General features: G+C 39.3%; 1 protein-coding gene across 3 annotated transcripts in view; it reads left to right on the forward strand.

Annotated features, from left to right (window-relative positions):
• LOC127442647 (rho GTPase-activating protein 21-like) overlaps positions 1-17,908 on the forward strand; it is a 108,205-nt gene that overhangs the window by 65,725 nt on the left and 24,572 nt on the right. For all 3 annotated transcript variants that reach the window (XM_051700834.1, XM_051700836.1, XM_051700837.1), the window contains one exon: positions 240-1,827. In XM_051700834.1, coding sequence (XP_051556794.1) covers positions 240-1,827 — 1,588 coding nt within the window. The remainder of the gene's footprint in view (positions 1-239; positions 1,828-17,908) is intronic.

Raw genomic sequence — 17,908 nt, forward strand, 5'->3', positions numbered from 1 at the left:
CAATGTTGAATATTGTTGTGAATATTGTTGTGAATATTGTTGAATTCTCCAGCACTTGGCATACTGGAGATCTACTTATCAAACTCACACCTGTCAAACTCCCACACGCAAACTGTAATGCTGTCCTCCCACCCAGAAAGGACTATTTGTAGAAAGACATCATGAATATCAAGTTTTCTCACTAGCACAATGCATATTATATGTCAAGCTTCAATTAACGAAGTTTTTGTCTTCCACAGGCCTATTCCCAGGATGCCTACCTTAAAGGTCATGGTTCATACAGTGGAAATGCCCACCATATCCCAGAGCCACCCCCTATATGTTACCCTCGTGTAGACTGTAAGCCCCCGGGGATGGCCCAGGCCACTGAAACATCAGTCCCGGGGGGTGTACCATCTGATCTAGGATACCGTGTGGAGATACCAATACCCCCCTCCCCTCCACCACAAATTCCAAAGACGCAGACAGCGGTGTGTGTGTGCAATGAAAGTGTTCGGACTGTGGTGGTACCTCCTGATGTTCACATGGGCCGTATGGGTATGGGTCATAGGGGTGACTATGGTCTAATAGGTCCGGATCCAATCATGATCAGAGCCAGGCCTGGTACGGTGTCTGGTGTTCGACCGCCATACCTCCACCCTCGCAAAGCTGACATGTTCCCTTCAGGTTACCATGGAGATCCTTATGCCATTCCACCTACACACTACTCGCCTGCCTCCTCCATTACTTCATCTGCTACCCACCAGAACATTGACTGGCGGACTTACCAAACATACCGGGAATACATTGATAATAAGGGTCTCCACAATTACAGTCGAACTATTCAGGAGCGTTTAGACAGCCTGCGGGCTGCCTCCCAAAGTATTCACAGTGGCCCTCACTGTAGACCTCAACCTGGCTGGGGCAATAAGTTACGCCGCAGAAGCACATCTCATGACCGGGCTTACCAGGGGCCCTCTGTGCTTCCTCCACGCAGCGCCTCACAGGATAGGATGAGTGGGGCTGAGAGAGCAGGCCACACCAGGGATTGGCCTCCTCGAAGCGTGTCCTCTGATGGTCTGATGCAGAAGTCCCGTGTTCATTTGTCAGACTATGTAGAACATGGTGAACTAGTTTCTGGTGTGCCATGGTCCACTTTGGACAGACAGCTGTATAGCAAAGTAGACCAGAGGAGTCGACCTAGTAGACAGTCTCTCCCACCACGGGCGGTACTTTATCGCCATCCCGCAGGGTATGGCATGAGTGTCAGGGGTGTTGCTGGTTCCCATCTGCAAAGCTCCAGAATGGACATCCCACCCCCATCTTTTCCAGAGCGACCTCGTAATGGTGTAAACCAGGCCAAAGAGCCTCTCTCCAAAGACCAAAGTGGAACTGGTGTTGGTATTCGTGTTTATAATTCTGTCTCGGTTCAATCCAGAACTAGGGCTGGAACCATGCAGTGCCCAGAAACGAGGAAAGAGACTGCTGTGGGACATGGGTCATTGTGTTCTGCTCCACCCTCTCAAAGGCTGCAGGGTGGGGCATCTGCTCAGAGAACACACCCATGGGATCTCAAGGGGCTACCGGTAAATGGGTCCAGTCCAGTGGAAGGTGTAGTCCTCAGAGAGAAGCCTCCAAATGGAAAGGGCACCCCACAACCTATCCGCCACCCCTCGTACATCCTTGCTGTGAATGACACCGATGGGTCCGAGCCAGCAGGGGGTGGCGCCTGCTGGTTGCCCAATGATGCACGCCGGGAGATGCACATGAGGAGACTGGAGGAGCGACTAGACTCCTCCTTTTGCTCAAGTAATCTGGACGAATCACTTGACTCCATTCCCTTCATCGGTAAGTGCAGTTTATGTAACCATAGCAACGCCCACCCGGCAACAAGCTTGAGCCAGCAGTAGGGATTGTTTTAGAGCTGCAGCACATAATTTTTTTAAATAGTTGGTTACCTGTAGGGGGAGAAGTATTGTGCTGTTAATTTTCTTTATGCACAATTTGGGGCATGAATGCTTTTCAGTATTAATTATGCTCCAGCTCCTTATTCTATCTTATGGTGTAGCCTTTCACTATTACAATTTCAAGTCCTGACCCCATGTGTCCAGATAGAGGTTTGTGTGTGTGTGTGTGTGTGAGTCATGGTGGAGTTCAGTGAGGAGGTGGCTTTCCCTTTTAATCTAATGCCTGAGGATAGGTCTGGCATATTGTGTGATAGCCTAGCTGTGCGCTGTCATAGTTCGTCTTTGATATAGAGTATGCTTGTACACCAGCCTTTTGATGTTTGGGATTAACTAACTGATTTGTTGTGATGGTGCCAAAACTTTGAACCAACTGTTTCTGCACCTTTTGTACTGCTACTGTTACACATTTAGGTGAAAGTTACTTACGGAATGTAAACGCAAGAGTGAAAGTAAAATCTAAGTAGAGATGAGTAAACAAATGGTTTTGATTGTGTGTCTACTGAGCACCACATTGCCATTAGGGCTGGATGATATATTAAATATACACCATGTATAAATGATTTTGCAGATAATATGAAATTAAGCAGCACTGTAAATATTGCAATGATTGTAATGTGCATTTTATTTGGCCATTGAGTCTTAAGTTCATGTCACAAGACTTGTTTCAGGTCTCTTATCTTGAGTGTATGAGTGCGTTAACACTGAGATTATTTGTAATCACTTCTCTGATTTAAACTTCAGTTGCAAATGGCAAATGAGTTGGTAAGTTCGATTCAATTCCGTGAGTCAGTTCAAATAGTCCATTTCAATTAAAAAAAATTTGTTTTATTCAATTGTCATCACGCAATTTTCACCTTAAATGTCAGCATGACAATTTGCTTTTTTATGTTTTAGGAAAATATATATATTAAGGTAAATTGCTGCTATTGTAGGTAATATGGCAACAATAGTTGTTCAGTTCAAATGATGGTTTGTCTGTTGGAAGAAAAAAATAATTATTTTAAGCCATTTCAGAGCAAGTACATAAATGTTGAGATATATAAATTACATTTTGTCAAAAGGCTAAACATTTTTAAGAAATTCCTGTATTGCCTAGCCCTGTTTTCCATTGATGGTTTTTATTTTGTGATGTTGTATTGCAGTCTAAACATTACTTGCAGCATTCACCAAATATTTTGCACTTATTTGTACCTAATCTGACATTTATGATTGGCCTTAAAAGCTTTAATGTGAGGGTCATTGACTCCAGTGGTTTTTGGTGATTGTAAATCAATAACAATTAAAGTCTAGGATAGGCCATAGGGGTCCACTGTAGTTCTTATGAATTGTTGGAATGCTCTAGATTTTGTCTTGGGTAACAGATGTTATTTTTTTAAAGACTCATTTTTCTTATTAGCATTTATAATAAGACATGTATGGTTTCTTTGGAAAACAGCATTCCTATCTTGAGCTTTCTTGTCTTACTGCCACTGCAGGTACTGTTGCTGTTTTTTTTACATTAAATGTATTCGGGATATGCTGATACAACATTTGTGTACCGATATCAGATTATTTAGAACAAATGCTGATATCGAAAGTTTTGCGGTTCTACTTTTTAAGCTAACTTGTTTCATATCACCGATAAATGATTACACAATTCTCCGCGGCATCCACGCACAACTCACCACGCACCCCACCGAGAGTGAGAACCGCATTGTAGCAACCACAAGGAGGCTACCCCATGTGACTCTACCCTCCCTAGCAACTGGGCCAATTTGGTTGCTTAGGAGACCTGGCTGGAGTCACTCAGCACCCCCTGGATTTGAACTTGCGACTCCAGTGACGGTAGTCAGCATCTTTGCTCACTGAGCTACCCAGGCTCCCGCATTTACGCACTTTTCAAGCACTCCGGAACACATCACTGAGCTCGGGATGTGCATAAGCAGTGTCGTGCCCTAGATTCAGGGTTTCCACGGTCCTTAAGTCTTAAAGTCTTAAATTTACTTTTAAAAATTTAAGGCCATAAAAAGTCTTAAATATCTTAAATAAATTACAAGAAGTCTTAAATTTAGTTTGCTGAGGTCTTAAATTTTGGGGCGTGAATAGAGGAGACGCTTAAAACAGCAGTGAGTCAAAATTCTCTCTCTTTCTCTCTCTCTCGTGCATTTAGCAGCTGATGCTTGAGTTTAGTGTGAGTGCGCGCAGGGAAGCGCATTTTTACTGAACTTACGATGTTACACATTTACAAACCTTCAGAAACCCATTAATCAGAAATGCAAATGGCGTTATTTTGTGTCTCTGTAAGCGAGCGATGCACTAACACTGTCGTTCCTGCTTATAATCGACAAAGCTGTCAACGTGACAATTTGCAAGCGCGAGATGTTGGAGCGGTCTTTTGACGCCTTTCAAATCTTGGCGCTTCCTTATTTTACACTACCTTTGACAAGAACTGTAAAGCTAACAGAACTACTCAGCTGCAGAGTTACACCTGTTACATCTCTCATCTCCATCTCTCTAGAGCTCCATCTGATATATACAGGTATTTTCTCTGCCATCTCAATCAATTAAAAAAACAATTATAATATACAAAACTATTAATATAATAATATTAATTATAATATTCATATACATAATATGAAAATATATTATCTCTATTTAATATTTTGTATATAATCTGTTTTCAATGTACATCATAACTAATTATGCAGCACAGTTCTCTTTCATAACTTAATCTGTTAACATTTTCAATACATATTGTCAACTTTAAACGGCCATTTTTAAGGTAACTGATGAGTTTTGACTTGAGATATTTCACACAAAAATGACAATTGTCATCACTTTCATGCTGTTGCAAACCTGTATGACTTTTTTATTTCAGTGGATATCAAAAGGAGATATTAGGGAGTTTCAGTCACCATTCACTTACACTGAATGAAAAACAAGATGCAGTGACAGTGAATGGTGACTGAGACTAAACGTTTTGCTTAACACCTCTTTTGTTCCTTGGCAGAGAAAAATTAATACAGACTCAGGGGTGACCAGTGATGACAGAAATTTAATTTTTAAATGAACTGCCCTTTAACTACCTGTTAAAGTATTTGGTAAAGGTATCTGCCAAGAAAAAAATATATAAATGTAATTGACAAGAATGACAACAAGGCTGTGAGGGTAGATGTCTCTTTAATGGGTTGCACTGCAGTTTAAAGTGTTTTTGGATTCCACAGACAAAACATTAGAAAAATATATTTTTAAGGACACTCAGTAGACAAAAAACTCCAGACAACATGAGTTGTGGAAAATCAGATGGTATATTGGAGCTTTTTACAGATTTATACCATGCATGCCAGTGAAGAGATGGTAAGTCTTTCCCTCACAGCTTCATTTCCATTCCCATTAAAAATCAAACATGGCACTACTGTGAATAAGGTCTATAGACCAATCCTCTTGTTTACAAAAATGTCAGCGCATGCGCAGTAAGTGGTGGCAGAAAACCCGCTGACTGTTGTTAGATTTGACAGATTAAATGATTAAATGAAAGTATGACACAAAACCATCATAAATACAAACATATTCTTTGCGATACAATTACTATAATAAAATGAGTTAATAACAAACATGTAACCATGTTCGTAATACATTTTTGCTGCAAAGTTGTGAGTTGAAATGATCTCGGTCCAGTCAGCTCTGTTGATGTCTTGAAGCCACAGCAGTCAACTAGAGCCCTCAGAATCATTTTTCAACAACGTAATCTGATAAAAGTTGGTTTTTGCCACCACTTCCGTGTTTGACATAAGCGGTGACATTGCCAAAGCATCGGTCTATTGCGTCACGTCTTGCTGGAAAGCAAGTGACTAAAGAGAAGGGTCACAATATAGTCTACATACTTTTAGGCTACATGCATTCTTAATGAATTCAATAAAGTTTTAATGTTGTATTAACTTATTTAAAAAAAGGAAACACATAAATGCACAATAAAATATAAAAAACATGTCCAGAGACATCCAAGTAGTCTCAGTGGTTTTGTATTTACCAGCTAATGAATTATTTAATGTGTTTTATTATTATTATTATTATTATTATTATTATTATTATTGCGAAAGTGGTCTTACATTTTTCTTTTATTTGGCCTTAAGTCTTAAATTTCATTCCTTTGAACCTGCAGAAACCCTGTAGATTGGAGCTTCTCATATTATATACCTCCTATTTATGTTTTGTGTATTTATCAGTTTTCTTATTGTAGGGCTGCCCTTAGCATCCACATATCTCCCAGAAATACAGTTGAAGTCATAAATTTACATACACTTAGGTTGAAGTCATTAAAACTCATTTTTTTTAACCACTCCACAGATTTCATATTAACAAACAATCTACTTTGTGCATGACATGAGTCATTTTTCCAGCAAATGTTTACAGACCGATTGTTTCACTTTTAATTGACTATATCACAATTCCAGTGTGTCAGAAGTTTACATGCACTAAATTAACTGTGCCTTTAAGCAGCTTGGAAAATTCCAGAAAATGATGTCAAGCCTTTAGACAATTAGCTTCTGATAGGAGGTGTACTGAATTGGAGGTGTACCAGTGGATGTATTTTAAGGCCTACCTTCAAACTCAGTGCCTCTTTGCTTGACATCATGGATTCTGGAGGAAACAGGTAGACAAGTATCTATATCCACAGTAAAAACGAGTTATATATAGACATAACCTGAAAGGCTGCACAGCAAGGAAGAAGCCACTGCTCCAAAACCACCATAAAAAAGCCAGACTACAGTTTGCAAGTACACATGGAGACAAAGATCTTACTTTTTGGAGAAATGTCCTCTGGTCTGAACTGTTTGGCCATAATGACCATCATTATGTTTTGAGGAAAAAGGGTGAGGCTTGCAAGCCAAAGAATACCATCCCAACCATGAAGCGGGGGGGGGTGGCTGCATCATGTCGTGGGGATGCTTTGCTGCAGGAGGGACTGGTGCACTTCACAAAATAGATGGCATCATGAGGAAGGAAAATTATGTGGATATATTGAAGCAACATCTCAAGACATCAGCCAGGAAGTTAAAGCTCAGTTGCAAATGGGTCTTCCAAATGGACAATGACCCCAAGCATACCTCCAAAGTTGTGGCAAAATGGCTTAAGGACAACAATGTCAAGGTTTTGGAGTGGCCATTACAAAGCCCTGACCTCAAACCGATAGAAAATTTGTGGGCAGAACAGAAAAAGCATGTGAGAGCAAGGAGGCTTACAAACCTGACTCGGTTACACGAGTACTGTCTGGAGGAATGGGCCAAAATCCAGCAACTAATTGTGAGAAGCTTGTGGAAGGCTACCCAAAACGTTTGACCAAAGTTAAACAATATAAAGGCAATGCTACCAAATACTAACAAAGTGTATATATACTTCTGACCCACTAGGAATGTGATGAAAGAAATCAAAGCTGAAATAAATAATTCTCTCTACTATTATTAACATTTTACATTCTAAGAGTGGGAATGTTTTCTACAATTAAATGTCAGGAATTGTGAAAAACTGAGTTTAAATGTATTTGGCTAAGGTGTATGAAAACTTCAACTTCAGTTGTGATATGATGTGCATTCCGTGCATCAGTGCTGTTGTATAATAAGAAAAATTGCGAATAATGGTAAAACCTGTTAACCACGATTTTTTTTCTCAGACGGTAATCTCACTGTCAGAAACTTACAGCATCCCTAGCATGCGCTGCGTGCTTCAGAATGAACGAGAGGTGCTGCTCTCTCATCTATTACTCATACACGGAGCGTGCATAAGCTCATGATGATACTGGGGTTTTAGCGTATGAGCGGCTGTGAACAATCCATTCAAACTCCTTTTCAGGCGGTGCTCAGATTTTGGCTCGTGAGCATTCAGTATGTCAATAAGAATTGTCAGCTTATAAAAACTGCCTTCAAATACACACAGGTACTCAGTGGTCTGCCCAAAGAATAGCTCTATTAAACTGGATGTTTGAAATTGAAGACATTTACAACAGAAATATTCTGTATTACTACTCAACAGAAAACAAAAGTTGTAGCAATAATACTACTAACAATAATTAATATTATATTTTTATTATTATTTTTAAGCAATAACACAAGCAAGAATGCACAGGTAATTACCGATTTTTTTTCTTCAATGTTTTTATTTATACAGTGACGCTCTGTTTTGCAGCACTTTATTTGACCAAAAATAACTGAAGTTTGTTGAAGTGCAGGATTGACTGGACACTTAAAAATCACATAATCCCTCTGTTGCAGCATCTTGGTCTCCGCCAGGCACAGGTATCATCATAATGACGTGGAATACAAGATTGTGTATAATTCAAACATCTTTATTAAATGATTGTTAAGCAGACAGCTTTAACAGTAGCACCTGTAGAGTCCAGAAACGTATGTTCTTCCTCCATTCTCCTGTCATTTGTTTATCTCACAAGAGAGTGCTATGGCCTGGGTATACTTAGTTTTTGCGTGTTCCGGATCGCCTTGCGCCGGGCCGACCACGTTGCCTTTCTGAGTATACTTTTCTGACCGCGAACGAAAAACATGTTCGACGCATGTGCACTACAACTGCTTTGTAACACTCTTTTAGTACGTTCAATGGCCAATGCATGCGCAGACGACGCACACAGCAAAGGACCGTGTGAGCGGGTCAAGAAAATCAAGGCGGTGCACGGTCAAGCCGCGCAGCTGTGCTGATGCAATTTGTGTCACACATACTGTGCGCGGAGCGATCTACATCGCGCACACCTAAAGTATACTTTGGCCTTTACACTCCCAGTGGCAACAAGTGAAGCGAAACTAATATTACCAATATGCAACAAAATGAAAAGGAAGGAACTTTCATAATAAATCTATATAAAATATTTAGATTAGTCTTGCCACGATATCATAATTTTCACATCGGTGCGTTCACGTTCAAACCGACTAACCGCTGGTTGGACGCTAAGTGGTACTATGGGGTAATTCTTGTTAAGCAATAGCCTACGCTATTATAACGCAAGGCAGCTTGATTTCAAAATGTCACTTATTTGTTATTTATTTTAACTAAAAATTCAAATGATACTGGAAAAAAACAATGCAACCCACTATAAATCATGGTTCTAGGTGAACATGTTTTTGTATTATGTTAATCACAGTGACCCTGTGGAGTTGTGGTCACAATAAACTGCTCTGTGGAAATAAAGCGAACTGAACTCAGAGCACCACCTGAGCTGAGATGGTCAGAGGTCATTTTCAGCATTCTCATAGACGATACTATTCTTGCAAAAAAAAAAAATGCCAGAAGACTGAAACAAAGAAAGAGTGAGAACCCTTTCACATACGCGTGTTCCACAAGACTGCACGCCTCCAAACAAACAGCATGTCATACATGTGCATAGACGGCTTTTCTGTCATCTGTTCTTAAAAATATAATAAAGTGTGTTTCTTCAAGCGTGTGTCTGTGTGTCTAACAGAATTTCTTGTGTCATTCCGAATCAGAGACGTCTTACAGTTAACCACCATGCACATTATATTCGCTACCTGCAATTAAACTTCTTCTATCAGTGTGCTTGCTTTGCTGCCTGTGTAATTTGATACATTGGTAAAGAACTTCTGGCTTTCAATGCATTATTTAGGTTCATTTATCATGGGTCACAAACTCTTCATTAGGCAGCTATTATTTATTTAAGGCTATTCTATTTGTTAGGCTGTTGTTTTGATATTGGAAGTTTTCATAATGTTTCCCCCTTTTACCTGGTATAAAATTTCACACTGGTGTTGTCCCTTGTACAGAATAAAACCAGTTACACCGTGGCAACCCTAATTTACATACTATAATATAATGCATTATTAAATGAATTATGATAAAATAATGAATACAGATAATTAAATGAAATGGTGACGCCTCGTTCTTTAGGACTATCTTATATACAGTAGAGAATAGTTTGGATAAGCCTACTTGTTTTTAAGGCCTAAAGTAAAGAGTAAAATTGAATATTTTATGTTTATTTAATTATTCAACCAACCAACTGTATTTTTGACAACAAAAACTAGGCAACAACTATGATATTACCAACAGGGTAATTGAGTTAATGGTGACATTGAGCAGAAAGCTTACATATAACCAGTTTTAACAGAGCTGCTGATAAAAAGTTAAATGATCAGAATCAGACGATTAGATGAAAAGAAAATTGGAGATCAGTATCGGATGTTAAAATCCTGATTGGAGCATCCCTAAAATTCAAGTTGACTGGGTGTCAAAAACGAACTTTTCACTTTGTTGCTGCCTATGCTAAAATGCTTTTTTAAAATTTTACATCAATCTACACTCTACCCTATAATGAAAAGCAAAAACCAGATTTTTGATAACTTTGCAAATGTATTAAAAAGAAAAAACTGAAATATCTCATTGACATGAGTATTCAGACCCTTTGCTATGACACCTGAAATTTTGCTCAGGTACATCCCATTTCTCTGGATCATCTTTGAGATGTTTCTACACTTTGATGTAGCTTTCTGCAGAGCTCAGAGACAGGATTGTGTCGAGGCACAGATCTGGGGAAGGCTACAAAAAACATTTCGGCTGCATTGAAGGCTCCCAAAAGCACAGTGGCCTCCATAATTCTTAAAATAAGTTTGGAACAACCAGGACTCTTCCTAGAGCTGGCCACCTAGCCAAACTGAGCAGTGGGGGGAGAAGGGCCTTGGTAAGAGAGGTGACCAAGAACCCGATGGTCACTGGTTGAGCTCCAGAGATCATGTGTGGAGATGGCAGAAACTTGCAGAAGGACAACCATCACTGCAACACTCCACCGATCTGGGCTTTATGACAGAGTCACCAGACGGAAGACTCTCCTCAGTGCAAGTTGCGTGAAAGCCCACTTGGAATTTCTCAGACTGTGAGAAACAAGATTCTCTGGTCTGATGAAATGAAAATTGAACTGTTTGGCCTCAGTTCCAAGCATCATGTCTGAAGGAAACCAGGCACCACTCATCACCTGCGCGATAAAGTCCCAGCGGTGAAGCATGGTGGTGGTAGCATCATGCTGTGGGGGTGTTTTTCAGCGGCAAGGATTGGGGGACTGGTCAGGGTTGAAGGAAAGCTGAACGCAGCAAAATATCCTTAATGAAAACCTGGTCCAGAACGCTCAGGACCTCAGACTGGACTGAAGGTTCACCTTCCAACAGGACAATGACCCTAAGCACACAGCCAAGACAACCCAGGAGTGGCTTAGGGACAACTCTGTGAATGTCCTTGAGTGGCCCAGCCAGAGCTCAGACTTGAACCCAATCAAATATCTCTGGAGAGACCTGAAAATGGCTGTCCACCGACGGTCCCCATCCAACCTGACAGAACTTGAGAGGATCTACAGAGTAGAATGGCAGAAAATCCCCAAATCCAGGTGTGCAAAGCTTGTCGCATCATACCAAAAAAGACTTGAGGCTGTAATAATGGCAAAAATGCTTCAACTAAGTACTGAGTTAAGGGTCTGAATACTTACGTAAATGTGAAATTTCAGTTTATATATATATATATATATATATATATATATATACAGGTGCATCTCAATAAATTAGAATGTCATGGAAAAGTTCATTTATTTCAGTAATTCAACTCAAATTGTGAAACTCGTGTATTAAATAAATTCAATGCACACAGACTGAAGTAGTTTAAGTCTTTGGTTCTTTTAATTGTGATGATTTTGCTCACATTTAACAAAAACCCACCAATTCACTATCTCCAAAAATTAGAATACATCATAAGACCAATAAAAAAACATTTTTAGTGAATTGTTGGCCTTCTGCTGGAAAGTATGTTAATTTACTGTATATGTACTCAATACTTGGTAGGGGCTCCTTTTGCTTTAATTACTGCCTCAATTCGGCGTGGCATGGAGGTGATCAGTTTGTGGCACTGCTGAGGTGGTATGGAAGCCCAGGTTTCTTTGACAGTGGCCTTCAGCTCATCTGCATTTTTTGGTCTCTTGTTTCTCATTTTCCTCTTGACAATACCCCATAGATTCTCTATGGGGTTCAGGTCTGGTGAGTTTGCTGGCCAGTCAAGCACACCAACACCATGGTCATTTAACCAACTTTTGGTGCTTTTGGCAGTGTGGGCAGGTGCCAAATCCTGCTGGAAAATGAAATCAGCATCTTTAAAAAGCTGGTCAGCAGAAGGAAGCATGAAGTGCTCCAAAACTTCTTGGTAAACGGGTGCAGTGACTTTGGTTTTCAAAAAACACAATGGACCAACACCAGCAGATGACATTGCACCCCAAATCATCACAGACTGTGGAAACTTAACACTGAACTTCAAGCAACTTGGGCTATGAGCTTCTCCACCCTTCCTCCAGACTCTAGGACCTTGGTTTCCAAATGAAATACAAAACTTGCTCTCATCTGAAAAGAGGACTTTGGACCACTGGGCAACAGTCCAGTTCTTCTTCTCCTTAGCCCAGGTAAGACGCCTCTGACGTTGTCTGTGGTTCAGGAGTGGCTTAACAAGAGGAATACGACAACTGTAGCCAAATTCCTTGACACGTCTGTGTGTGGTGGCTCTTGATGCCTTGACCCCAGCCTCAGTCCATTCCTTGTGAAGTTCACCCAAATTCTTGAATTGATTTTGCTTGAAAATCCTCATAAGGCTGCGGTTCTCTCGGTTGGTTGTGCATCTTTTTCTTCCACACTTTTTCCTTCCACTCAACTTTCTGTTAACATGCTTGGATACAGCACTCTGTGAACAGCCAGCTTCTTTGGCAATGAATGTTTGTGGCTTACCCTCCTTGTGAAGGGTGTCAATGATTGTCTTCTGGACAACTGTCAGATCAGCAGTCTTCCCCATGATTGTGTAGCCTAGTGAACCAAATTGAGAGACCATTTTGAAGGCTCAGGAAACCTTTGCAGGTGTTTTGAGCTGATTAGCTGATTGGCATGTTACCATATTCTAATTTTTTGAGATAGTGAATTGGTGGGTTTTTGTTAAATGTGAGCCAAAATCATCACAATTAAAAGAACCAAAGACTTAAACTACTTCAGTCTGTGTGCATTGAATTTATTTAATACACGAGTTTCGCAATTTGAGTTGAATTACTGAAATAAATGAAATTTTCCACGACATTCTAATTTATTGAGATGCACCTGTATATATATATATATATATATATATATATATGGCAAAGATATCAAAAATCTTTTTTTTTTTTTTTTTTTTTTGCTTCATCATTATGAGGTATGAGATTGTAGATTGTTGTGAAAAAAATAATTTAAAGCATTTTAGCATACGGCTGCAACATAATATGTGAAAAAATGAAGAGGTCTAAATACACAATGCGTGTGTGTATGTGCGCGCATTTATGTATATATTTGGAAGTTATTCTAGGCCTTGTTTATGTAATGGCCCAATTGCTCAGTCAGTATTGTTGAAAGGAAAAATGTCTTGGATGACTGAATGGCACAGTGGTGAATCATTAAATGACAGCTTTCAGCTTGTAAAGGTTTTGTACAACTAAGCCTTTCTATTCCATGAACATGTTAATCAACCAATGCATTATATAAGACATGCTTTTTAATATACTACAACTAGCATTCAAAAGCTGTTTGCCACTGTGAAATTTATATAAGTTATGTATTGCAACTTGATTCTGATATATACATAGTTTTCTTTCAAAACTCTCAAACAGAACTGTTCATCGATATTTACCAGGGGTGTGTCGATACAATCAAACATCGATATACCACTATAACGTTTTTAACTTTTTTTTAGTTAGTCACTGGCTCATATTTTTTTTAGATTTCACTCACCAGTGTTTGAGTAGTGTAGTGACGAAGACGTTCAGCATGAGATCTTTTCACTGTGTGTTAAGAGTAAGGGCTTTATTTTCATGAACGCGCTAGACGCAGCGCAACAACTGTACTTAAAATGGGTGTTAACATGACTCTAGTGTGATAAAATCTCTTACTGACCTTGTCTGTGTAAAGTAGTATTTCAACTTTGTTGTCTTGACGACAGAGTTCCGGTGAACCCTGTAGGCGTAAATCCCGGTAACTTTCGCACAATGTAAAGGAAACCAAAAAGAGAGTTGACATGACTGAGTTTTCGGTTTTCATCATTGTCTTCTGTTTTGAAAAAGCCATTATGTTTTCCTGTCCATAATCAGATGTACAGAGGAGACGCAATGGAATGTGTGTGTCTCTAAACATACTGCTTGTTTGAAACGAGTAGCAGAACTGCGGCCAGTGTGCTTGCTCCGGTCTGGTTATTGACTGCGATCCATTCTGACGAGTGATTGCAATCTCACCATGTTGTTTAGTGTAAAAGTCCGCTCTCATATCTAGGTCAGGAACCACTATCACGTCCGCATGTGGTTTTGGATTCTCTGCTGTTATGCGTTCTCACCACGGTGTTCAGTTCATGAGGCAGCGCAGTGATTGGATGGAAGTGTCCTTCACATGAATAATGTGGAGAAACGCTCAATGATGTATTTGTGTACTCTACTACCAATAACAACTCAGATTTTAGGCATATACCTCATGTTTTATGATATCACCGGAAGAACGAAATGGAACAAAAAAAAAAACCTTACCCTTAACAATAAACATAATTAGTGCTAAAATAATTTTCGTTGATGTGCAGCCTGTACATATGTGTTAACGCCTCAAAAAATCTGTTTCAAATGTGAAATGTGTAAGCTCTATTTTTTTCAATGTTCAAATATTTTTACCTGTGTATATATAGACAGCTATAAATCAAACATTTGTAGATTGACTTCCTGAAGAGTGTAAACACTGCTGCTCTTTGGCACATTCAATACATTGCTCATACTTTTTAAGATGTTCCAAGCCCAGTGCAATGAAGGCTTTTTTATCTTTACCATTTGAGAGATCGGAATACCTGTTTACAAGAATTGCTGCTATTTAAATTACTCTGCAGGGGTAATCCATGAGCTCTTCACCATCGTGTCTTTTGAGAAAGAATTTTACCTCAGATTGTTCAAGGGGCATTGTCTTTGCACTAAATGTAGTTTACATTTACATTTAGTAATTTAGCAGATTATTTTATCCAAAGTGACTTACAAATGAGGAACATAAGCAATTTGTCATACAAAAGTCAACAATATCTTCAGTATCACACTGCCAATTTCTCACAGTGGCTGGAGTAGTAAAGATGCTATCATTGAAAAAAAGAGACAAGGATTTTTTTTTATTGTTAAAATATTGTACCTGTTAAAACATAACTTAACTGTGGTTTATCACACCTGAGTTCAATTTCTCTAGCCACACCCAGGCCTGATTACTGCCACACCTGTTCTCAATCAAGAAATCACTTAAATAGGACCTGCCTGACAAAGTGAAGTAGACCAAAAGATCTTCAAAAGATCTTCAAAAGCTAGACATCATGCCGAGATCCAAAGAAATTCAGGAACAAATGAGAAAGAAAGTAATTGAGATCTATCAGTCTGGAAAAGGTTATAAAGCCATTTCTAAAGCTTTGGGACTCCAGAGAACCACAGTGAGAGCCATTATCCACACATGGCGAAAACATGGAACAGTGGTGAACCTTCCCAGGAGTGGCCGGCCGACCAAAATTACCCCAAGAGCGCAGCGACGACTCATCCAAGAGGTCACAAAAGACCCCACAGCAACATCCAAAGAACTGCAGGCCTCACTTGCCTCAGTTAAGGTCAGTGTTCATGACTCCACCATAAGAAAGAGACTGGGCAAAAATGGCCTGCATGGCAGAGTTCCAAGATGAAAACCACTGCTGAGCAAAAAGAACATTAAGGCTCGTCTCATTTTTGCCAAAAAACATCTTGATGATCCCCAAGACTTTTGGGAAAATACTCTGTGGACTGACGAGACAAAAGTTGAACTTTTTGGAAGGTGTGTGTCCCATTACATCTGGCGTAAAATTAACATATGGTGGTGGTAGTGTGATGGTCTGGGGCTGTTTTGCTGTTTCAGGACCTGGAAGACTTGCTGTGATAAATGGAACCATGAATTCTGCTGTCTACCAAAAAATCCTGAAGGAGAATGTCCGGCCATCTGTTCGTGACCTCAAGCTGAAGCGAACTTGGGTTCTGCAGCAGGACAATGATCCAAAACACACCAGCAAGTCCACCTCTGAATGGCTGAAGAAAAACAAAATGAAGATTTTGGAGTGGCCTAGTCAAAGTCCTGACCTGAATCCTATTGAGATGCTGTGGCATGACCTTAAAAAGGCAGTTCATGCTCAAAACCCTCCAATGTGGCTGAATTACAACAATTCTGCAAAGATGAGTGGGCCAAAATTCCCCCACAGCGCTGTAAAAGACTCATTGCAAGTTATTGCAAATGCTTGATTGCAGTTGTTGCTGCTAAGGGTGGCCCAACCAGTTATTAGGTTTAGGGGGCAATCACTTTTTCACACAGGGCCTTGTAGGTTTGGATTTTGGTTTCCCTTAATAATAACAACCTTCATTTAAAAACTGCATTTTGTGTTTACTTGTGTTATCTTTGACTAATATTTAAAGTTGTTTGATGATCTGAAACATTTAAGTGTGACAAACATGCAAAAAAATAAGAAATCAGGAAGGGGGCAAACACTTTTTCACACCACTGTATATACTCTATAGTTGAGTGCACAAATTTGCATTCCCCTTTTGTCTCATAAGTTTTCACACCCCTTTCAGAATTTATACAAATATGAGTTAAAAGATTTTTTTTTTTTAGTACTGCCCTTCATAATTTACATAACATGTATTTACATAAAGTTTAATATGCATATAGTAGTGTGTTAGCTTCTTGAGCATCAGTGAATGTTTGCACCTTGTGTAATTGTTGTGAATGAGTCCCTCAATGGTCCTAAGTGTCAAAAGCTCTATCTATCTATCTATCTATCTATCTCTATATATATATATATATATATATATATATATATATATATATATATATATATATATATATATATATATATATATATCCTAGTTTTTACTGTTACCGGATGGCCCAGACACAAAGACAACAAGAGTGCAAACTGAAAAAAATCCCAGATGCAGTTTATTTTGCTACTCCAATCCCAATCAATAATAACCAGAAAAAAAAGAAAAAAATTGAGATTTGGTGCATAACACAGGACTTTTAATACACATGGGACTACTATTTTGAAATGTCTGCGCTCCTAATTCAGGGCTCCAGACTGCGACTAAAATGGTCACGAATGCGACCAAAAATAATTGATTGAGACAATCATTAAAATTTTAGTCGCCATTGGCGACAGTCGGGGTGTGTTCGTGTTCATATGTGGTTTCGTCACATTTCATCTTTGTGAGTTACTGAATACATCTTTAGAGCGTGCGCCACTTTTCTCCGTTCTGTTTCTGAAGAGCTCGCTGCACCACACGCAACAAAAAACCCAACGCAAGAGAGTCGAACAAATGACTCTTTTGAACCGGGTCTTTTTCATGAATCACGCGAGAAGAACTGAGGGTTTGAACTCAGGAGCTCAGGTTAGCAGTTTGAGTCAGATTCACTTTCTCAGCGAATCAGCCATCAGTGAACTCACAACTGTGAGTGCAGATATTTCAAAATAAGAGTCCCAAGTGTATTTCGGGCTTCTTTATAATTAAAAGTCACGTATTGTATACCAGTTTTTTTCTTCTTCTGGTAATTATTGATTGGGATTGGAGTAGCACAATAAACTGCATCTGGGATTTCATTCAATTCAAGCTTTTGACACTTAGGACAGTTGAGGGACTTGTACACAACTATTACACAAGACAAAAACATTCACTGATGCTCAAAAAGACAACACACTACTATATGCATACTATACTTTATGTAAATATATGTTATGTAGATTCTGAAGAGCAGTATTAAATAAATTATATTTGTATAAATTATGAAAGGGATGTGAACATTTATGAGACAAAGGGAATGCAAACTTATCTTCTCAACTATATATATTGTTTATTAAACCTCCAATTAATGGGTGATCAGCTGTCTTCCTTCGGCTTT

This window comes from Myxocyprinus asiaticus, chromosome 6 (genome assembly GCF_019703515.2).
Source record: "Myxocyprinus asiaticus isolate MX2 ecotype Aquarium Trade chromosome 6, UBuf_Myxa_2, whole genome shotgun sequence".
NCBI classification, from domain to species: Eukaryota; Metazoa; Chordata; class Actinopteri; order Cypriniformes; family Catostomidae; genus Myxocyprinus; species Myxocyprinus asiaticus.